This window comes from Coffea arabica, chromosome 4c (genome assembly GCF_036785885.1).
Source record: "Coffea arabica cultivar ET-39 chromosome 4c, Coffea Arabica ET-39 HiFi, whole genome shotgun sequence".
NCBI classification, from domain to species: Eukaryota; Viridiplantae; Streptophyta; class Magnoliopsida; order Gentianales; family Rubiaceae; genus Coffea; species Coffea arabica.
In genome coordinates this window covers 12949370-12966673 of record NC_092316.1, presented here as the reverse complement: position 1 = coordinate 12966673, position 17304 = coordinate 12949370, and the positions used below count along the sequence as shown (strand labels likewise).

At 34.6% G+C, this 17304-nt stretch overlaps 2 protein-coding genes across 2 annotated transcripts; both read right to left on the bottom strand.

Moving 5' to 3' along the window:
* Positions 1 to 767: 767 nt before the first annotated feature.
* Positions 768 to 6536, bottom strand: LOC113739010 (phosphoenolpyruvate/phosphate translocator 1, chloroplastic-like). Its single transcript, XM_072046071.1, has 9 exons — positions 5960 to 6536; positions 5039 to 5161; positions 4798 to 4950; positions 4396 to 4481; positions 4194 to 4278; positions 3786 to 3905; positions 3582 to 3650; positions 1269 to 1398; positions 768 to 1046 (listed from the first exon to the last, which is right to left on the bottom strand). Exons 1-9 carry the CDS (start codon positions 6350 to 6352, stop codon positions 970 to 972), a joined length of 1236 nt encoding a protein of 411 aa, XP_071902172.1. The 5' UTR covers positions 6353 to 6536; the 3' UTR covers positions 768 to 969.
* A 3383-nt stretch (positions 6537 to 9919) lies between these two features.
* LOC113740214 (putative disease resistance RPP13-like protein 3) lies at positions 9920 to 13114 on the bottom strand. Its single transcript, XM_072046070.1, has one exon. It carries the CDS (start codon positions 12969 to 12971, stop codon positions 10233 to 10235), a length of 2739 nt encoding a protein of 912 aa, XP_071902171.1. The 5' UTR covers positions 12972 to 13114; the 3' UTR covers positions 9920 to 10232.
* Positions 13115 to 17304: the final 4190 nt, after the last annotated feature.

Genomic DNA, 17304 nt, shown 5'->3' with positions numbered 1-17304 from the left:
ATTAAATATGTGAAAGTTAAAAAAAAATTGCCCATAACATACCAATTCTTTATGGGAAACTGGCAGGTTTTATATTTAATGCGCTATTTAACCAATTTCGTTGGCCGGTGGAGCTAATTAACCAATTAACGCATTAACTAATTAGTTAATTAGATAAATAGAAATTAGTTAATTAGTTAATTAATAAATTAGATAATTAGTTAGTTAATTAGTTAAGCAGTTAATTAGTTTAACATGCAAAATAGTTTGTTAGCTTCGGACAGACAACAGCTTTAATTAATTAGATAAACAGAAATTAGTTAATTAGTTAATTAATTAATTAGATAATTAGTTAATTAGTTAATAGTTAATTAGATAATTAGTTAATAATTAATTAGTTAATTAGTTAATTAGTTTAACTATGCTAAAATAGTTTGATTAATTAATTAGTTAATTAGATAAATAGAAATTAGTTAATTAGTTAATAGTTAATTAATTTAACTATGCAGAAATAGTCTGATTAGTTTAATTTGTTTAACAAATTAAACATTGATTTTGATGAAAGTACTCAAACCTTTTATCTGGTAAAGTCAAATACAATTGGGGGTACTCTAGTAAATTCACACACTTTTACCTTTTAAATTGGCTCCAACTTTTTCTAGGGGAGGTTAATGCTATTTTAAAATTGATATGGGAGGTCAGTGCAAATGTCAGAAATTTCAGGGGAGGTTTCTGCAATTTTCCCTTTATAATATTACCAACTACATTTAGCGCAAAACACAACAAACTATGGTGAAATCAGAATAGTGCATTTGCAGCCGGGATGTATTTAGTTTTCCAGCAAAAGAATACAGTACCAGGAAGAAAATTAACGTAATGAAAAAGCTGCAAAATCGGATAAAGTTCCTGCCTAGACATCTGACCAATTTGTGCTATTGCTTTCTCGTCTAAAGATAACATTTACCGACAAAACTCTTTAAAGTGCACAGCTTAAGCTGTTTTTGGCTTGGGCTTAATGCGCTTCGCTCTTGAATACAGGAATACTCCAGCAAGAGCAATCCCAGTGCCTGCAAAATCAAGATGAAAGACTTGGTAAAATAAAATAATGGCCAGTCAAACCAAAGATTGAAATTATTATCTGTTTTGACTACGCGCTAGCACACAAAGGGACGTCAGAGAGAGAGAGAGAGAGGTAGTGTGTGTGTGTGTGACTGTTTCTGTGCAAGGAGATACTCAGAGAAGTGAAAGATGTTCACTGATACTGGACTTAAAAGAGTAGGTAACCATACCCAAAGAATTAATAGGTGAAACAGGTGTTCTAAAGAATAGAACAGATGAGACGATCACCACAACCCGCTTCACACAGTTGCCCACAGAATGAGTTACAGGAGATACGCGCTGCAATATCATGTAAGAAACCTGCAGAATAAACTCTTTTAAGCATCAATAAAATGAACTTTTGCGCCAGTTGATAAAATCAATGTAACCATAATACGAATGGAGAAAATATTTCATGTCCTCAGAAAAAGAATATCACCAGAAATCTCAGATGTCCAACTTTTAAGATTTTTTTAAGATTTCAGTCTGAGCTATATGCCACAGCTTTTTCTGATAAATGATGAGCATCTTATTCTACACCTGGCAGTACTCAAGCTGCACATGCTCTTTCTTTCCCCTCTCTCAGCATGTACATGTTCTAGGCCCAGTGAAACTTGGATTAGATTTCAATTCCTCTCAAATTGCTTCTGGATGTCTCTTCCCTTGCTATTTGGTTCCCTCTTTGCTATGTTTCTTTAATTGCAGCATAGTCCCAATGCTTAATTAGAGTTCAAAAATGACACAGAATAACTAATATGCATTCACAGGATTTTAATAAACATTCATGCTTCCCAGCAACCAGCTTTTGTCTAGTTCAGCTTACCACTTATAGCCACAGAAAAGCATGTTAGTCCATTGGAGCTTGAGTATTTCGGTCACTAATCAGAAGGCACTAGCAATACAAACTTTGCAAAAAAGTCCATTCAATTTCACAAGCATGAACATTGGCAGCACATCGGTGCATTCTCACAAAAAACAAATATATTTTAGTCAATCCAAAAGGCCAGGTAAGAAAACAAGGGGACCAGCAGAAGTTAACCATTTTGTCATATACCATTCCTGATAGTCACTTCATCTCACAATTTAACTATTTCACGGGTTAGTGTTGCGATATATTCTTACAAAACTACATCAAACATCATAGGAACACTACAAACTTAGACACAGGCAAACCAAGCAAAGTGTGAAGGGTGGATTGACAAACTTCATTCCTACACTCTCTTGTGGTTGCATGGCAGACAAAATTTGAAGAACTTTATAAAATTCTCTAGACATGCTTTTCAATAAAGTATTTATCTTTAGTGTAACCTTTTTACCTGTTTGTCCATCTAAAACAAATGCAATTCAACAAATAAAATACAAATGGAGAAGGTTATTGTTATTGTATGATACTAATGAAAAGTTTCAAGCAATTATGGAGATTTTGCAATATTTTCTTCCACAAGTTGGTAGCATAATGCAAAGTTAACACCAGTAGAGTATGATTCCAAACACACAATAATTAGAAACATCTGCAGTACATAAAGTGAATCTCAAAATCTCAAGGTAAAAAAGATAACATCAGAGTAACCAAGGTTCCCCAACTCCTACTACTAGCGAAAATGTTCAATCATGGTTCAACATTTCCAAATATTGTGGCTAGAAATCCTACACAGTATTAGAAATAAATGCTTCTGTTTCAATAAAGGCCTTTCTGGTCAAAAGCCTTCTCCCATGTTTCAGCGGACTTACAGTCCAGGAAAAGACAGAAGCTTATGTTACACATGAAATATGGCACATCTGACCACATGTAGGAAAACAAGGGGCAGGTAAACACCAATTTCTGCTTTTGCTCGGTACCCAGAGATAATATTATTAACTGACTTATAGAACATCATCCAGATCACTCATGACTAAAACAAATTATAAATGTTCCAAGACTGCTATTTGACCCAAAATTAGGAAGTACAACCGAAAACTAAGAAATGATGAAATGATGCCTTGGACACAAAGGATGCTCCTAGTATGTCTATTACGATCTAGTCTTCGCTTGGGTATGGGAACAATAAGAGACGTCTGGTTTGCAGTTCAATTAATTTTCTTTGAAGTTAATCTGCCAGTTCCAATAAATCAATGGCACCCGCAAACAGAATAAATGAGAATAAACAGATTGATCTTGATCCCAGAGTCAATCCAAAGAATATTTATCTTTCTCATGAATGATGAACAATACATACCAATCAGCGCAGATGCAAAATCACTTGGGGAAAGCAAATTGAGTGCTGCTAAAGATTCCCCCAAAAAAATAATAAAATAAATAAAAAGCGGGGAGATGGACCAAGCAGCAAGACATAAGATTAGCCATTTTTGAACTCATTACTCCCTTCAATGAATATAAAAATTCTGCATTTGGTTCTTTAGGTCCAATAGACTAAAATTCAGTAGTATCATTGCAATTCATGCTGCAGAAAGCTTATTAACATGAGACCTACTGGTTTAAAATGTATATAGAAGACAATTTATACCTGTTGATATGCATGGAAGCACAGAGCAGCTATGAGAGACCTAGTGTAAACCTGCCTGACATTCAATTCCTGCCAAGCAAACAAATCTTCTTATCAGCATGGAGGAAATGCAATTGATTGTAACAGAGGAAAATATCTGTAAGGTGAAGAAAAAGCAATCACCAAGCATTTCCAGGAAAAAGGGGGGGGGGGGGGATTACTCACCGCAGATTGCAGGAAAGCAGGAGTGAATTTGATTCCTTCCGCGAAAATAGCAAACGGAGCCAACAAGAAAAAAGACATGATAGTAATTATAGAAAAGAGGGTGATATTATCCAATGATTCCTGCACAAGAAGATGCTGTTGGTTATTCTCTAATTTAACAAAAATTTGCACACAAACAACAGGAAATTCAAGCTCTGTTAACCACCTTTTGTTAGGAAACTTAAGGCAGGAAAAGAAAATGAAAGCACAAGTCACCACATCATGATATAAGTAGTAGTACAAAGGAAATTCTGTAATAAACACTAAAAGAATGCAGGGAAACAAAGAGAAAGCACCAGATTTTCCAATTAATACAGACTTGACAATACGTCCAGTTATGAACATAAAGGACCTAGAGTAAAATCATACCTCCTTCTTAACCATAAACTTCTTGCTAAGGACATTTCGAGATTGATTAGTCAAATTTGACGCCATTGCACTCCAAAAACCAGCCCTTTTAGCAAGTGAAACAAGAATCATGGATTAGATAACTTAAAAGAGCAGCACTTATTACAAGGAAGGAAGTAGAACAAAATGACATAAATAGAGCATATGCACCAACAGTTCTTACCAATTGAAGGATGCCTCAGTCATAGATGCCAGTGCTACTCCACCCATAATTGGCAGAAGAGATGAGACTACCCATATGGTAGGCATCTGCATGAACAGGAAAAGTAAGTTAGCAAAAGTAACTAAAGTGGAACGAGTCCCAAATTCATGGTTCAATAGATACAGTTATTCCGTAGTTCAGAAAACATCAATTCAAACTCCAGAAAAGATTTATTGAAAGTCTCCAACAGTATTTAAAACATGAAGACCACCGGAATGAAGGTGTTCAAAAAATTTATCATTCTAAGGCTGGCCAAAAGAAATTTCGTTAAAGAGTCATCCTAAAACAATTTCAGAAATCAACCAAATCAATACCGCAGAAGAAACAGGGAAATTGACAAAAGGCCGTAAGAAAAAGGCAAACCTCTCCTAAGAACATGGCAGAGAGGGCAACTGAGAAGAACGGTTCCATAGCTTTGATAGTGTGAGTGAAAGAAACTGCGACTTTTCCAAGGCTCATGTTCGTGAAAAGGTTGCCCAACACATGAACCACTGCCAATGGTAGGATAGCAGCAAGCTGCCAACATCAAAATCAGAACCCACATCAACATATTGACAACATAGAATAGTAAAAGGAATCAAATCCCACACCAGTATCATATTACCTGTCCAGAAGTGATCTTGGGCCGCTTGTATAGATTGAACAGCCACATAAAAATAACAAAGACCGTCCCAACTGCAAATTGAACCACAGTAACAGTTACTGGGTACGGATAAACTTTCAGGACCTACAAAAACAACAGCAACCTCAGAATCTGCAATCTATATATTCTCTTTTCCAGCAATTTAATAACAAGAGAGAGAGCGCAATCATCACGTATATAGAACACAATGCCATCGTACACTCGCTACAAAACAATCATTCGTACAAGCTACTTATAACTTATCATACACTCTTTGAGGTTGAGGCCCCAAAAATTAGAAATCCCCGCTTCTTAAATCCCATCCATCCCCTACTAGGGGGAAAAATTATCAACTAGTATAAACGAAAAAGCTAATGTAAATGCTACTAACTGAAGTAAAAATCCTAATAAATTCATTTAATATGAGAACTACAAACTTAATTTCACATCGGGATTAACATATTCTTATTGTCAGATGAGTAGATCATTCAAAATACTGTAACTTTCTGCGTAAAATTAATTATATTCCAGTATTATTGCCCAATTTCATTAAAAAAAACAACATACATTATCTTTCCTTCAAGAATCAAATCAGATGTAGCCCCGTAGTTTAAAGAGTCATTGTTAGTAGTCTTAGAATCAGTATTTGATTTCAGCTACAGATTCTTAAATTTAAGAACTTAAAAGATAAGTGTTTTCCCAGATTAACTTCAATAAATCAGACCCTCATACAGAACTGCCCAGAAAATAAAATCTTGTGCAACTATGCATTTCAAAGTAACTTCAATGCATTCCAAAAGTATAGATCAAAGTAAACTAACAAAAATGGAATCATTTTCCAGAAATGTAAATTTGCTTCAAAAAAAATTAAAATATCATAAACGAAAAAATAAACAAACCCACCTGTTTATTATAGATATTGAAGTAGATATTAAACAGATACCAAAGTCCAAAAAGAAGTCCCAGCACTAAAGTATCAACCAAAGCTTTTCCTTCGGGCTGTCCGGGGGCGCTCTCGGGCACAGAAGTGGCCCGAACCTTAACATTGTCATCAGATTCGGGCTCCGGAGGCGGGCCAGAAATCCATCCGGAACTTATCGGATTCACCGAGGAAGTGCATTTAATCGGCGTAATTAGCTTGCGGGACGAAACCGACGGCGTTTTCAGCAGAGGGTTGAAATGGAGAGGAAGTTCAGTGCGAGGAGATTGAAGGAATCCGTGGCGGTGTGTGGAAATTGAATTGGGTTTATTGGGGAGGGAAATTGAAGGGGAGAATGAAATCGCTGTGCCCTGCATTTTTGGAGGTTTCTTGGGTGGAATCGAAGTAGAAGAGGAAGTGAAGGAGGAAAATAGACAGGTAGATATGGGTTGGTGGGGGAAATGAGGTGAACGTTGGAGTATCCGCCGAGGAAGGAGGGGAGAGGAGGCGGCTTTGTTGTTGGTGGCAGTTTGGTGAGTGGGGACTAAGTGGAATGGGTGGGAGTTGGACTGCCTGAAAGAAAGGAGTATATACTGAAACGCTATAAAAGCCAGGATCGGCTTCTCGTGCCAGAATACTCGAGCCAATTGCAAATTGATATAACCAGTGCTTTTGGCGCACAACACACACTAAGGTGTGTTCTCATTGCAAGAAAGTATATGATTATTTTTTTCATATCAAGTTACATGTCATATTAGATTTAGACATGTCTGTTTTTATATAAAAAAATTCTATAGTCACTACTTTAGGGAAAGTTATTGTATTAAAAAACATGATAGAATAAAAAGTGGAGACGTGAAAGGGTTAGTGTGCGGAAGTTATAATTAGATCTCGACGAGATAACTATGTGTTGATTGTAAGAAGTTTGTTCATAGAATGGATTGAAACCAATTTGTTCTTTTAATTGAGGATAGATTAAGAATTTCAAAGAGTGTGTTTACACCATACAAATGTTACTCTCTTTTTAAGTATTGTATAGACGTAGGGACTCTGGTTGTAAATGTGAGCATATATTCAAGTTTGAATACGATGCTAATTAAGCTCAAACTTGAGTTCGAGTGAGCAAGAAACATGAAATTTGAGCTCAACTTATGGCCATGGTAAGCAAACTTGAGAGCTCGTGTTCATGTTCTCAAGCTTAGCTTTATAGTTAATCAAAATTTATTTTTGATGGAACTATTCATGAGTTCGAGTCAAATAACTTATTTTGATTATATCCTTAATAAGATAATAATATGTAAAATCAAAGCAAATTGTGTTACTTATTGAAAGTTGTGTTCTAGTAGTGATCTTATTTATCCAATTGAAAGCTAAATTCATATCGATCAACAATTGCACGGTGCAATTGTTATTGGAAACAGTAGTGTTCCCGTGTCTTAAATTTTTGGAAGAGGCAGTATCTTAAATGCATACTTTATACAAATTTCAGTACTTACGAATCAAATATCTGTATTTAGAAATATGAGTTTGGATTTGTTTCAATCCTAAATGATTTTGTAAAATAAGAAAATCTTAGAACACTGTTTTGTAAAGCTCACTCGACAATAAAAACATTTCACATCTTGTTATTAACTTATTATGGTGGTGTACTTTCTTTAAATTTTAAAAAATTGAGCCAATTTCGAACATTAATATTTAAAATTTTGGCACGGTTGAGGAAAGTTGTAAAAAAGAATATTCATCTACAGTTCTAGTCAACCTAGGTAGTCTTCATAAATCTATACAAGAATTTAGATCCACAATAATTGGGAGAATAACATTTGAAATAATGTAGACCATAGTCATAAAACTTAACTCGAACCTCAACTCAAAGAGGTGATCACTTCAACAGGTTGTTCGTCCAATTGTGGATTGATCGGCCCGACTAGTAACTATATTATATTATTTTGATTTGTTAAATTAGTGGTTCAACCAATAATTTTTAATTTTATTGGTTGATTCATCGAGTTATTGACGGGTTAATGGATTTATTCTCTATTCGATCTAACTGTTGACCCAACTTGATTAGGTGACCAATTCATCAAATTAACCGGTTGAATCATTGAGTGGAGCCGAATTTTATAACTATGACGTAGACATACAAATGTAGAACATAAATATTGAAAGACAAAATGAGAATATCCAATGTAGATGCTAACATAACATAAAAACAGTAAACTTTTAAATGATTTGCGCCAAACAAATTTCAAATGTAAGAGTTTTACACCCAAACTGCGATCTGCAATCACTACCATGTCTCTTCAGAATTTTTGCTAATAAACATTTTATTTTTTAAATAAATACTCAAATTGTCACTTTCAATTTTGTTTTTTCTTCATAGGCGTGCTTAATCAAAGATGTTCAATTCGGCTCGAATGGGGTCCAGTTGAGTGACAGTGTTCTTATTTTGTTTTGTTTTCTTTGGAGAAACCAATGTACCTGGACGGTTTTGAGTCGGTTGACCAATCGACCTACTTTTATATTGCCTTATTATAACAAATTTTCTTTTCATTTTGCCCCCTTAACTCTTTTAAATAATCGTGCTTTTCACTCAAGATGCCTTCATTTTCAGAAAATTGAACTCACTCTTTTTTTTTTCTTCCCTTTCCTAGTTAACTCTTTACCTTTATTTATCTGTCTAAATTAAAAGTTTTAGCTTCATTTTTTTTTATAGATTTTTCTGAAAGAAGTTTTAGCTTTACTTAAACTAGTTTTTTAGAAAATTCAAAGACTTGTCAAGAAGAAGGAAAGATGTAAGTATCCAATAAAATATTATGTTTGATCAATCAATCAATGAATCATAATTCAAGATGGTAAGTTTGAAGTACGCAACTTACTCTAAATAGGTGTTTAAAAATAGGTGTTAAAACTGCTTCTTAATTTAAAGTTTTGTAGAAGAAACACGGCTTAAAAATATGTAGGCTCCATTTGAGATTTATTTCTTTATATAATTCTGTATGAGCAATTAATGTTGTATGTTATGGCTACTGCATAAAATGCTCAATCACTTTTACACAAATATTATGACAGCGATTTACACAAATGAGCTATCACCAGTTTTTCTTTTTGGAGTAAAACTAAGAGGAAAAGATTTCTTATTGGATGTATCCCTAAACTTTAGCTGTGGGTTAATCTTCCTTGAATGGAAAAGGTATGATGTAATTTCAGACAGACAAATCTGTCAATTGCGAGTGCTGTGTTAGGACCATCTTTAAGAAACACAAAATTTAAGTACCTTTCATAATAGATAGCCAACAATCTTTAAACTTTTTCCTCTTCAATCTTTATTTCCAAACAACGTAGATGGACAGTTTGTTATTTCCTTTTCGCACATTTGAGTTTGTTTTCTTTTGTTTTACATCTCTATGTTTTGAGTAGTGTATAGGAAGTAATCAACCCTCATTTGCAGACAAACCAACAGTTTAGAAGGGATGAATTCCTTGATTTGTTTGCTACGGTTAATCCTTTATTCTCTTCTACATGGATGGTGGCTTTGTTTGCTTCCTACTTTTTCCAGTTTTTAGACAGGAGGGACGGTGGCTTTTGTTTCGTTATATTTTTGTTGAATTAAACATTTCCAAATGCTGACAATTTAGTATCAGGACTTTTAGGCCTTGAAGACACAAGAGTTCATGGATTATTATTACCAGTATCAGTGTATCACCATGACATATTGAATGTAAATTGATATAGGTATAGACACTGTTAATTTTCAAGAAGAAAAAAAAAAAAAAACCATACAACTGCCATTCTTTGTTTGATAGGAGGAAGATTGAAAGGTAAGCCTTGAAGTGTGACATTTCATCCCAAAATAAAATAGACTTAAGTAGGGCCCAAATTATATAAAATGGCCGAAATAAAGAGTAAAATAGACGAAATAAAGGGTAAAATAATGTCAAAGTAAGTACATTTAATGGGAAATATTTTTTTTATATATTTATTTTGATAAAAGAGGGAAATGATTTCATTGATTTATTGCATTGAAAATCAGCCAGCAGCACGTACACCATAAGAAGCCCCCTCACTGGAGAGTAAAAAAGCAAGAAATACACTGAAGTTATAGTCCACCGGACCGGGGGCCTCATGTACAGAGTCAGAGTCACCCAATTTTTTGGATGTAATCCAAACATCTCTAGCTGATGCAACCAGAAGGAATAGAGCGAATTTCGCTACAAGCAATGAAGATGGCAAACTTCATCTTGCTTTCTAATTTTACCATCATGATGGTTGAGCAGCCGGTTGGAAAAGAACAGCTGCCCTTATGACTCGTGCGTGAGCTGTAATTTGTTCCAGCAAACTCAGCCTTCGACTCCTCTCCGTGAAACTGATTCTGAGGTTAGGGACACCGGATACCATGTCCGCATCAAGCCCACTGATGAAATCTACTCGCATGTCCACAAGCTCAAGCGCATCAAGACTAGATATGTGCTTCAGCTCTTCCGGCAACTTTTTTAAACTGTTGCACTCCCTGATTCTCAGGCACCGGAGCTGTGGCAATGCACCTTTCTCCACATTTATTTCATCCAAATCATATAGGGAGTTGAGCTCAAGGAATTTCAATTGGTGAAACCCGTGCCTAGAAATGACTAGCTGTGATCCTCCATATGCAACTTTCATTTTGAGGAACGACAGCTGTCCCAACTTCCCTAGTATTGGCATTGGATCATCCTTGAGGAGTGTGTGTTTCAAAGACAAGCGAGAGAGGTTTGGAGGGAAATCAGGAGGCAGCATTCTCAACTCCCCGGATAGCTTAAGCTCTGTTACATGACGGAGCTTAGAAAGTCCAGCAAGAGATAGCCACAGTCTTCTTTCAGTACAATAAAGATGTAACGTCTTCAGACTTCCAACCTCAGATAAATGCATGCAGAGTTTGTCCATTTCTGACCTGTCATCCACTAAAATCCCCAGTTTCTGAAGACTTGTCAGAGTTATCATGTTATTGTGCATAATGTCATCAAAGTGCATGCCTGACAGAGTCTGAAGATTCCTCAATCCTTCAATCTTGAGAGGTGCATTACTTCCTATGCGATTCGCATATAGATGGCGTAAACTTTCAAGCTTCCAAATGAAATTTGAAACTATCACTTGCTTAATGTTCCGTATGTCAAGAGTTTGTAGGTATCGCAAGCAACCGAAGGAATGAGGGAGCCTTGTAATCGATGTGTCTCTTAAACCGAGGTACCTTAGAAGCCTGACTTCACCAATTTCTTTTGGCAAATTACCCATCTTAACATTCTCAAGGTCTAGTATCCTAAGCTTCCCGAAACTTTTGATGCTAAGACTAATGTTTTCCCCGTAACCGTGGACATTGAAAAAAAGTAGAGATCGGAGAGGAGGGGTCGAAGTCCCAAAATAATTTTTATCCCGATGGAGTATATGAACAGCAAGGTACCTGGATTTGGCTGATATTTCATCATCTCTGGTGTCATGGATCTGAAAAAAATTTTCATCCTCTGCCTTTCTGATTGCAAGCTCGCGCAGTAAATCATGGACTCTGCAGCTTTTAATCCTCTCATCAACAGTCATTTCCGCCGCTTGGATCATATTTCTGCTAAAAAGTTGTTCCACATCATATGCTGCAATTTCCTCCAAATTTTCTGCATCTCTTTTCTGCATTATTCCCTCTGCAACCCACATATGGATCAACTTGCACACAGAAATCACGTAATCTTCGGGAAACAAACCCAAATACAAAAAGCAAAATTTCAGATTGGCAGGAAGGTCTGCATAACTTAATTCCAGAATTGCTGATACTCCACTCTGGCTCCTTGATAGGTTTGTGTTGAAGCTGTTGAGAACTTTCTCCCATTCACTCTTCAACCTTTTCTTTGTCAGTAGCAGCCCACCTATAACCGTGATGGCCAGTGGCAGACCACCACATCTCCTTGCAATCTCTCTGCCTACTTCTTCCAAATCTAGAGGACACCCAGAATTATCCCCATGGCCTAAAGCTTTTCTGAGGAACAACTGCCAGCTATCTTCCTGCCCCAAAGTTTTCAGCTCATATGGGATGCTAAGAGCATCTGCGTGTAAGGGAACACCCCTATTGCGACTTGTAAGTAGCAATCTACTTGATGTATTAACATCAGGAAAGGCCCTAGCAAGACAATCCCACGCTTCTTCATTCCATACATCATCAAGCACCACAAGATAACATTTATCTTGTAGATCTTGATACAGCCTTTGTTCCAAGTCTTGCTCTTCCATCTTTTCCAACACTTCAAGTAGCTCTTTACTTATTGTATTCAATTGCTTTATGATAGATCTCAGCACCTCTTTGTGATCGTAGCTTGAAGAGACGCAGACCCAAGCACGGCAATTGAATCTTGCCCTGACATCAGCATGGTTATAAACTTTTTTGGCTAGAGTTGTCTTACCAGCACCTCCCATGCCAACGATTGAAACCACACGGCGGTTTCTGTCCTCTTTCATAAGCTCTGCCACCAGAAATTTTGTAATCTTCTCGAAGCCCACTATATCCTTGTCCTCGCTGAAAGGAGAGGATCGCCGGATCCGTTGAAGCTCTTCTCCATGTGTAGTGATCCCCTCTCCAAGATTATTGATACCATACTCTTCGCGGCTGTCAGCAATCTCCTTAAGCCTCATCCCTAAGGATTCAATCTCTTTACCTATCTTGTAGAGGTTCACAATTTTCAAGGGATAATACGTCAATTTGGTGATGAGTCCCTTGTCCTTTGTGAAGAACTCAACTTTGCTGGCAAAGATCTCAATGACATCCTCCGCATCGTAGGCAGCAGCTCTGACTAAAGAAACCCAGTTGCGGATCCTGGCATCTTCATCTTGCCTCTGTTCTGCATCCTTCAGGAAACACCGCATCCACTCCAGATCATTTCCAAGTCTTTCAACTTGTCGTTCAACATCTTTCAGGAAAACAGAATTTTTTTTCAGCAGATCAACAATCCTCCCAATGACAAGAGAGATGACAGAGTCAGCCATCTTGGTTAAGCCGGAAGCGAGCTTTGCTTTCAACAAGCTGTTGTTTTAGCTGATCCGGAAGAGAGGTTGGATTCTTGTGGTTCATTTTGTCTTCCAGTTTTATCCTTAATTCATTGACTTGTGCAAGGGCAATTATTTTAGTAAAAAACAAAGCAGTTCCATTCACATGGTGGAATGGAATGAAGGCCAAATTGTCTTCAACGTGGTATGCGAAATGATGGACACCTGTAGTACTCCCAATTAACTAAGCCCCGTTTGGATTGCGATTTTCCTTAGAAAATTTACTACGTTTTTTCGTGAACACATTTTCCTATCATTTTTTACTTTACATATATTAAATTCTTATAGTAATTTTTTTTACAAAAAAATTCAGAAAAATGCAATTCAAACAGCCAATGTGAGGAAAATAGAATCAGTTTTAGTCTAATTAATTAGGAATCTAAAAGATAATAGAATTCATTAATTAAGAGTTTAAAAAAAAAGCAACCAACATGAAATTACAATAAATAACCCAAACCACAACGCATGAATTGCCTTGCAAAAATTATTCATGATGCATATTACACTCTAAAAAAGATAATAATAATGTGTCCATGCCTTAAAAATCTAAAATTAACTTGACTAATGCTGTAGCTCATATGCATGTAGCATATAATAATTGCTAAAGTAACTATAGACTACTCTAAAATTAGTGTGTGTGTGTTTATTTCGTTTACGGAAAAAATTATAGACTACTCTGCCACTAAATGCATTAACTTCTCTTTCTTAACATGCAAGTGTTCCTTAATAAATTAACTACACACGAAGTCATGACCAAGACACTTTTATTTTTTATTTTTTGACAATCCAGGAATATTTCTATTTTATCAGACTAATCTCCTGGACCTGAAGTACCCCGTCCCTCAAGAACACCCGTATGATAGGAGGAGCCGGACTCGAACCACGTCTCACGAGAAGTACCCGGAGAATTCACCGGCTGAGCTGATCCGAGGGCATCACGACACTTTTATACGTCCCACGGTTTTGCATACTACATTAAAGTCTTGGTAGGCCATAACCAAGACACTCTTATAGGTGGAACAAGAACAAAATAGTCCAAGATTCCTCTCTTATCAAAACAATTTACCTCTGCTTGCTCTTTTTGGAGCAGACTGGGAAACTGACCTCACTATTGGCGAAATATACGGCTTTTTTATGAGGATAAAACAGACGAAATATATGGCTTGTAGTGTGGCATAAAATATGCCACACAACCACGACACCTTAACATACACAATTAACTATATATTAGCACTGATAATTAATCCCTTACCTTTTGGCAAAAAATATTTTTTATCTCTCATTTTTAAAATGCTGCAAACTAGTTCCTCACATTTTAAAAATGAAGCAAAATAATCCCAGATTGACAATTTAATATAGATTTTAGATGTAAAATTGGAACATCACTGTAAAAAGACATTAAGTCACTGTAAAAAGGAAAAAATTAAAAATTATAACATACTACCTAGAAAAAGTTAAAATTTTTTGAGACAATGACATTGGTCAACATAAAAAGAAAAAAAATCAAAAACAATAATGAAAAAAAAAACCCCTAAGTTACAAAGTTTTATAATTCAAAAATTGTTTAAACTTTTTTGAGCGAAGGGTTTGTTTTTGATGTTATAACTTTTAAATTTTTATATATTTTTTAGAGAGAATGGTTTGTTTTTGATGTTATAATCTTAATTTTTTCTTTTAATATTAACTTAATATCACTTTTTGAAAAAAAATTTATTTTTCAAGAGAGAAGGTTTTTTTTTATGTTGTAATTTTTAATCTTTTTCCTTTTTCTATTGACTTAATATCGTGTACATATCAGGTATAGTTAGATTTGGTTAAAACTAAAGTGATGTTTCAATTTTACCCTTAAAATCTATATCAGGTTATCATTGTGGGATTAATTTGTTTCGTTTTTAAAATGTGAGGGACTAATTTATTTTATTTTAAAAATAAAGAAAAAAATTTTCTTTCCTAAAATATAAGAGATGAAACATATCATTTTTCTTTTTTTTTTTTGGTAAGAAATCCTTTTACACTGGAGAGGGATACTGTCCTAATCTATATGGTTTACTGACTGTATGTCTTGTAATAACACCACCTCCCTCACCCCACTTCCCTCCAAGGTTAAGGATATTCTCACTGTCCATATCTTTAATTTTAATTCTAAATATTAGATTTGCCTTTGAACGTTTAACAATGCGTTGCGCTGTCAAATAACTAGAAAGACATATTGGGGAAAACCAAAAATATCAACATGTATCAAACATATAAAATATGAAAGGCACAGCCAATTAGATTGATCAATCTATTTCTTTTTTCATTTTCCTTTACTTTTTGTTTCTCTTACACTTTTGCTTTTTCTTCTTCTTTCTTCCTTATCATAAGTGTCCTTGCCAACCATTATCGGACTAGAAACTTAGAACTAAATGCACCCTAAATTTCATTTTCAACTTATATTCTAATTATAACCAACAAGTTCTGCAGAAATCATTTTTTACTGCTTAAAATAAATGCAATATTCAGGGTTTCTTTTTAATTAATCACTAGATTTTCAACTTCGTGCCAAAGTCACCAACAGAATTCAACCACAACATCAACTTTACACAAAATTATCTTCATGCCAAAGTCACCCATACTTTTATTTTATTTATATATGTTGACAAATAAACCAAACCTAAAAGTTTTAGTTGATTATTTAATAGTTTTATCTATAGTTAAATTTTTTAGTAGTTGTGTTATTTAAAAGTTTGTATTTTATTTGATAATTTCTTAACATAATAGTTTCTTATTTTACAAGTCTAGTTAGTTATAAATAGCTCATTAGTTAAAATCTTTCTATGATTTAATTCTACAAAGTAACGCTCGAAGGTGCGTTAATGCCCGCAGGACGCAGCTGCAGGCGGTGACACATGCAGGAGGAGAAATCGAGGCCAAAAGATGAAAGGTCAAATTCTCCATTATTTACACTTTTCGGTATATAAAAAAGAAGGGTTATTATCACTTTATCTCCTTTAACTATATCACTGCTGTCAGTTTATCCCCTAACGTTATCTTTTAGTCACTTTACCCCCATAAGTAATTTAACTCAACATGTTAAGAAATTTTGGACAAAAATATCCTTTTATTTTATAGCATTACTATATTGTTATTATCACTTTATTCGTTTAGATTATAGTGATACAATCACTTTAGTTCCTAACATTATTTTCTAGGCATTTTACCTCATCGTTAATCTAACTAGTATGGTCAAAAAATTTTAAATATATTTACCCTTCTTTATATATAATTAAAAATAAAAAAGTTGGAATGGTTATTCTTCCTTTTTTTTCACTTTAAGAGATCGAAAAACATAAAAATAAAAGATTTTCTCAAATTTCTTTTTTTCATATTTATTAATACTAGGAAAAGAAAAAGAGATAGGAAAGAAGGAGACAAAAAATTAGATTTTGCAAAAAAAAAAAATAAAGAAAAGTCTAACATTATCGTATTGCTTTAAGATTGTCGAGATTAGGATTAGAATTTGACGATAAACAAAAAAGTGAAATAATTTTAAAATAATAAAATTATTTAATTCTTTTTTATTTGTAATTTTTTTTTAAAAAATTGAGCTCTCTCTCTCCCTCTCCCCCTCCCCCTTTCCATCTTTTTATTTTTTTCAATATTAATAAGATTGCCAAGAAAAAAGAAATTAATACTTTGATTTTTTTTCTTGATAATAAAAAGGAGAAGAGCCATTCTAAATTTTTTATTATTTTTATTATGCAAAGAGGAGGGTATTTTCTTTTAAAATTTTTTAACTTGCTAAATTGGTTTAATAGTAGGATAAATTGTCTAAAAAACAATTCTATAGGATAAATTGATAATGAGACTATATTTTATGGGGATAAAGTGATAATAATTTTAAGGGTTAAACATATCCTTTTACTTTAATTGATAAACTCCATTAAGTTTGACCGTTAGTTTTGGGGGTAAAGTGACTAAAAGATAATATGATAAATTACATTTTACCCCCTGTGGTTTACCCTTTTTTACATAACCCCCCTATGATTTCAAAAGTTATACATAACTCCCTCATGGTTTGGATTAAAGTGTCAAAGTGACGGAAATAGTCACTCGTAATGGAACTTCTAAAAATGTCGAAATTACCCTTATAAATACATGACACATTAACCCCGTATGCTTTTTATATTTTACCATATAACTCCCATATGGTTTAGTACTTTACCATATAACCCCCTTATGATTTTCAAAATATACACATAACCCCTCTTGGTTAATAAATAATTTTCAACTT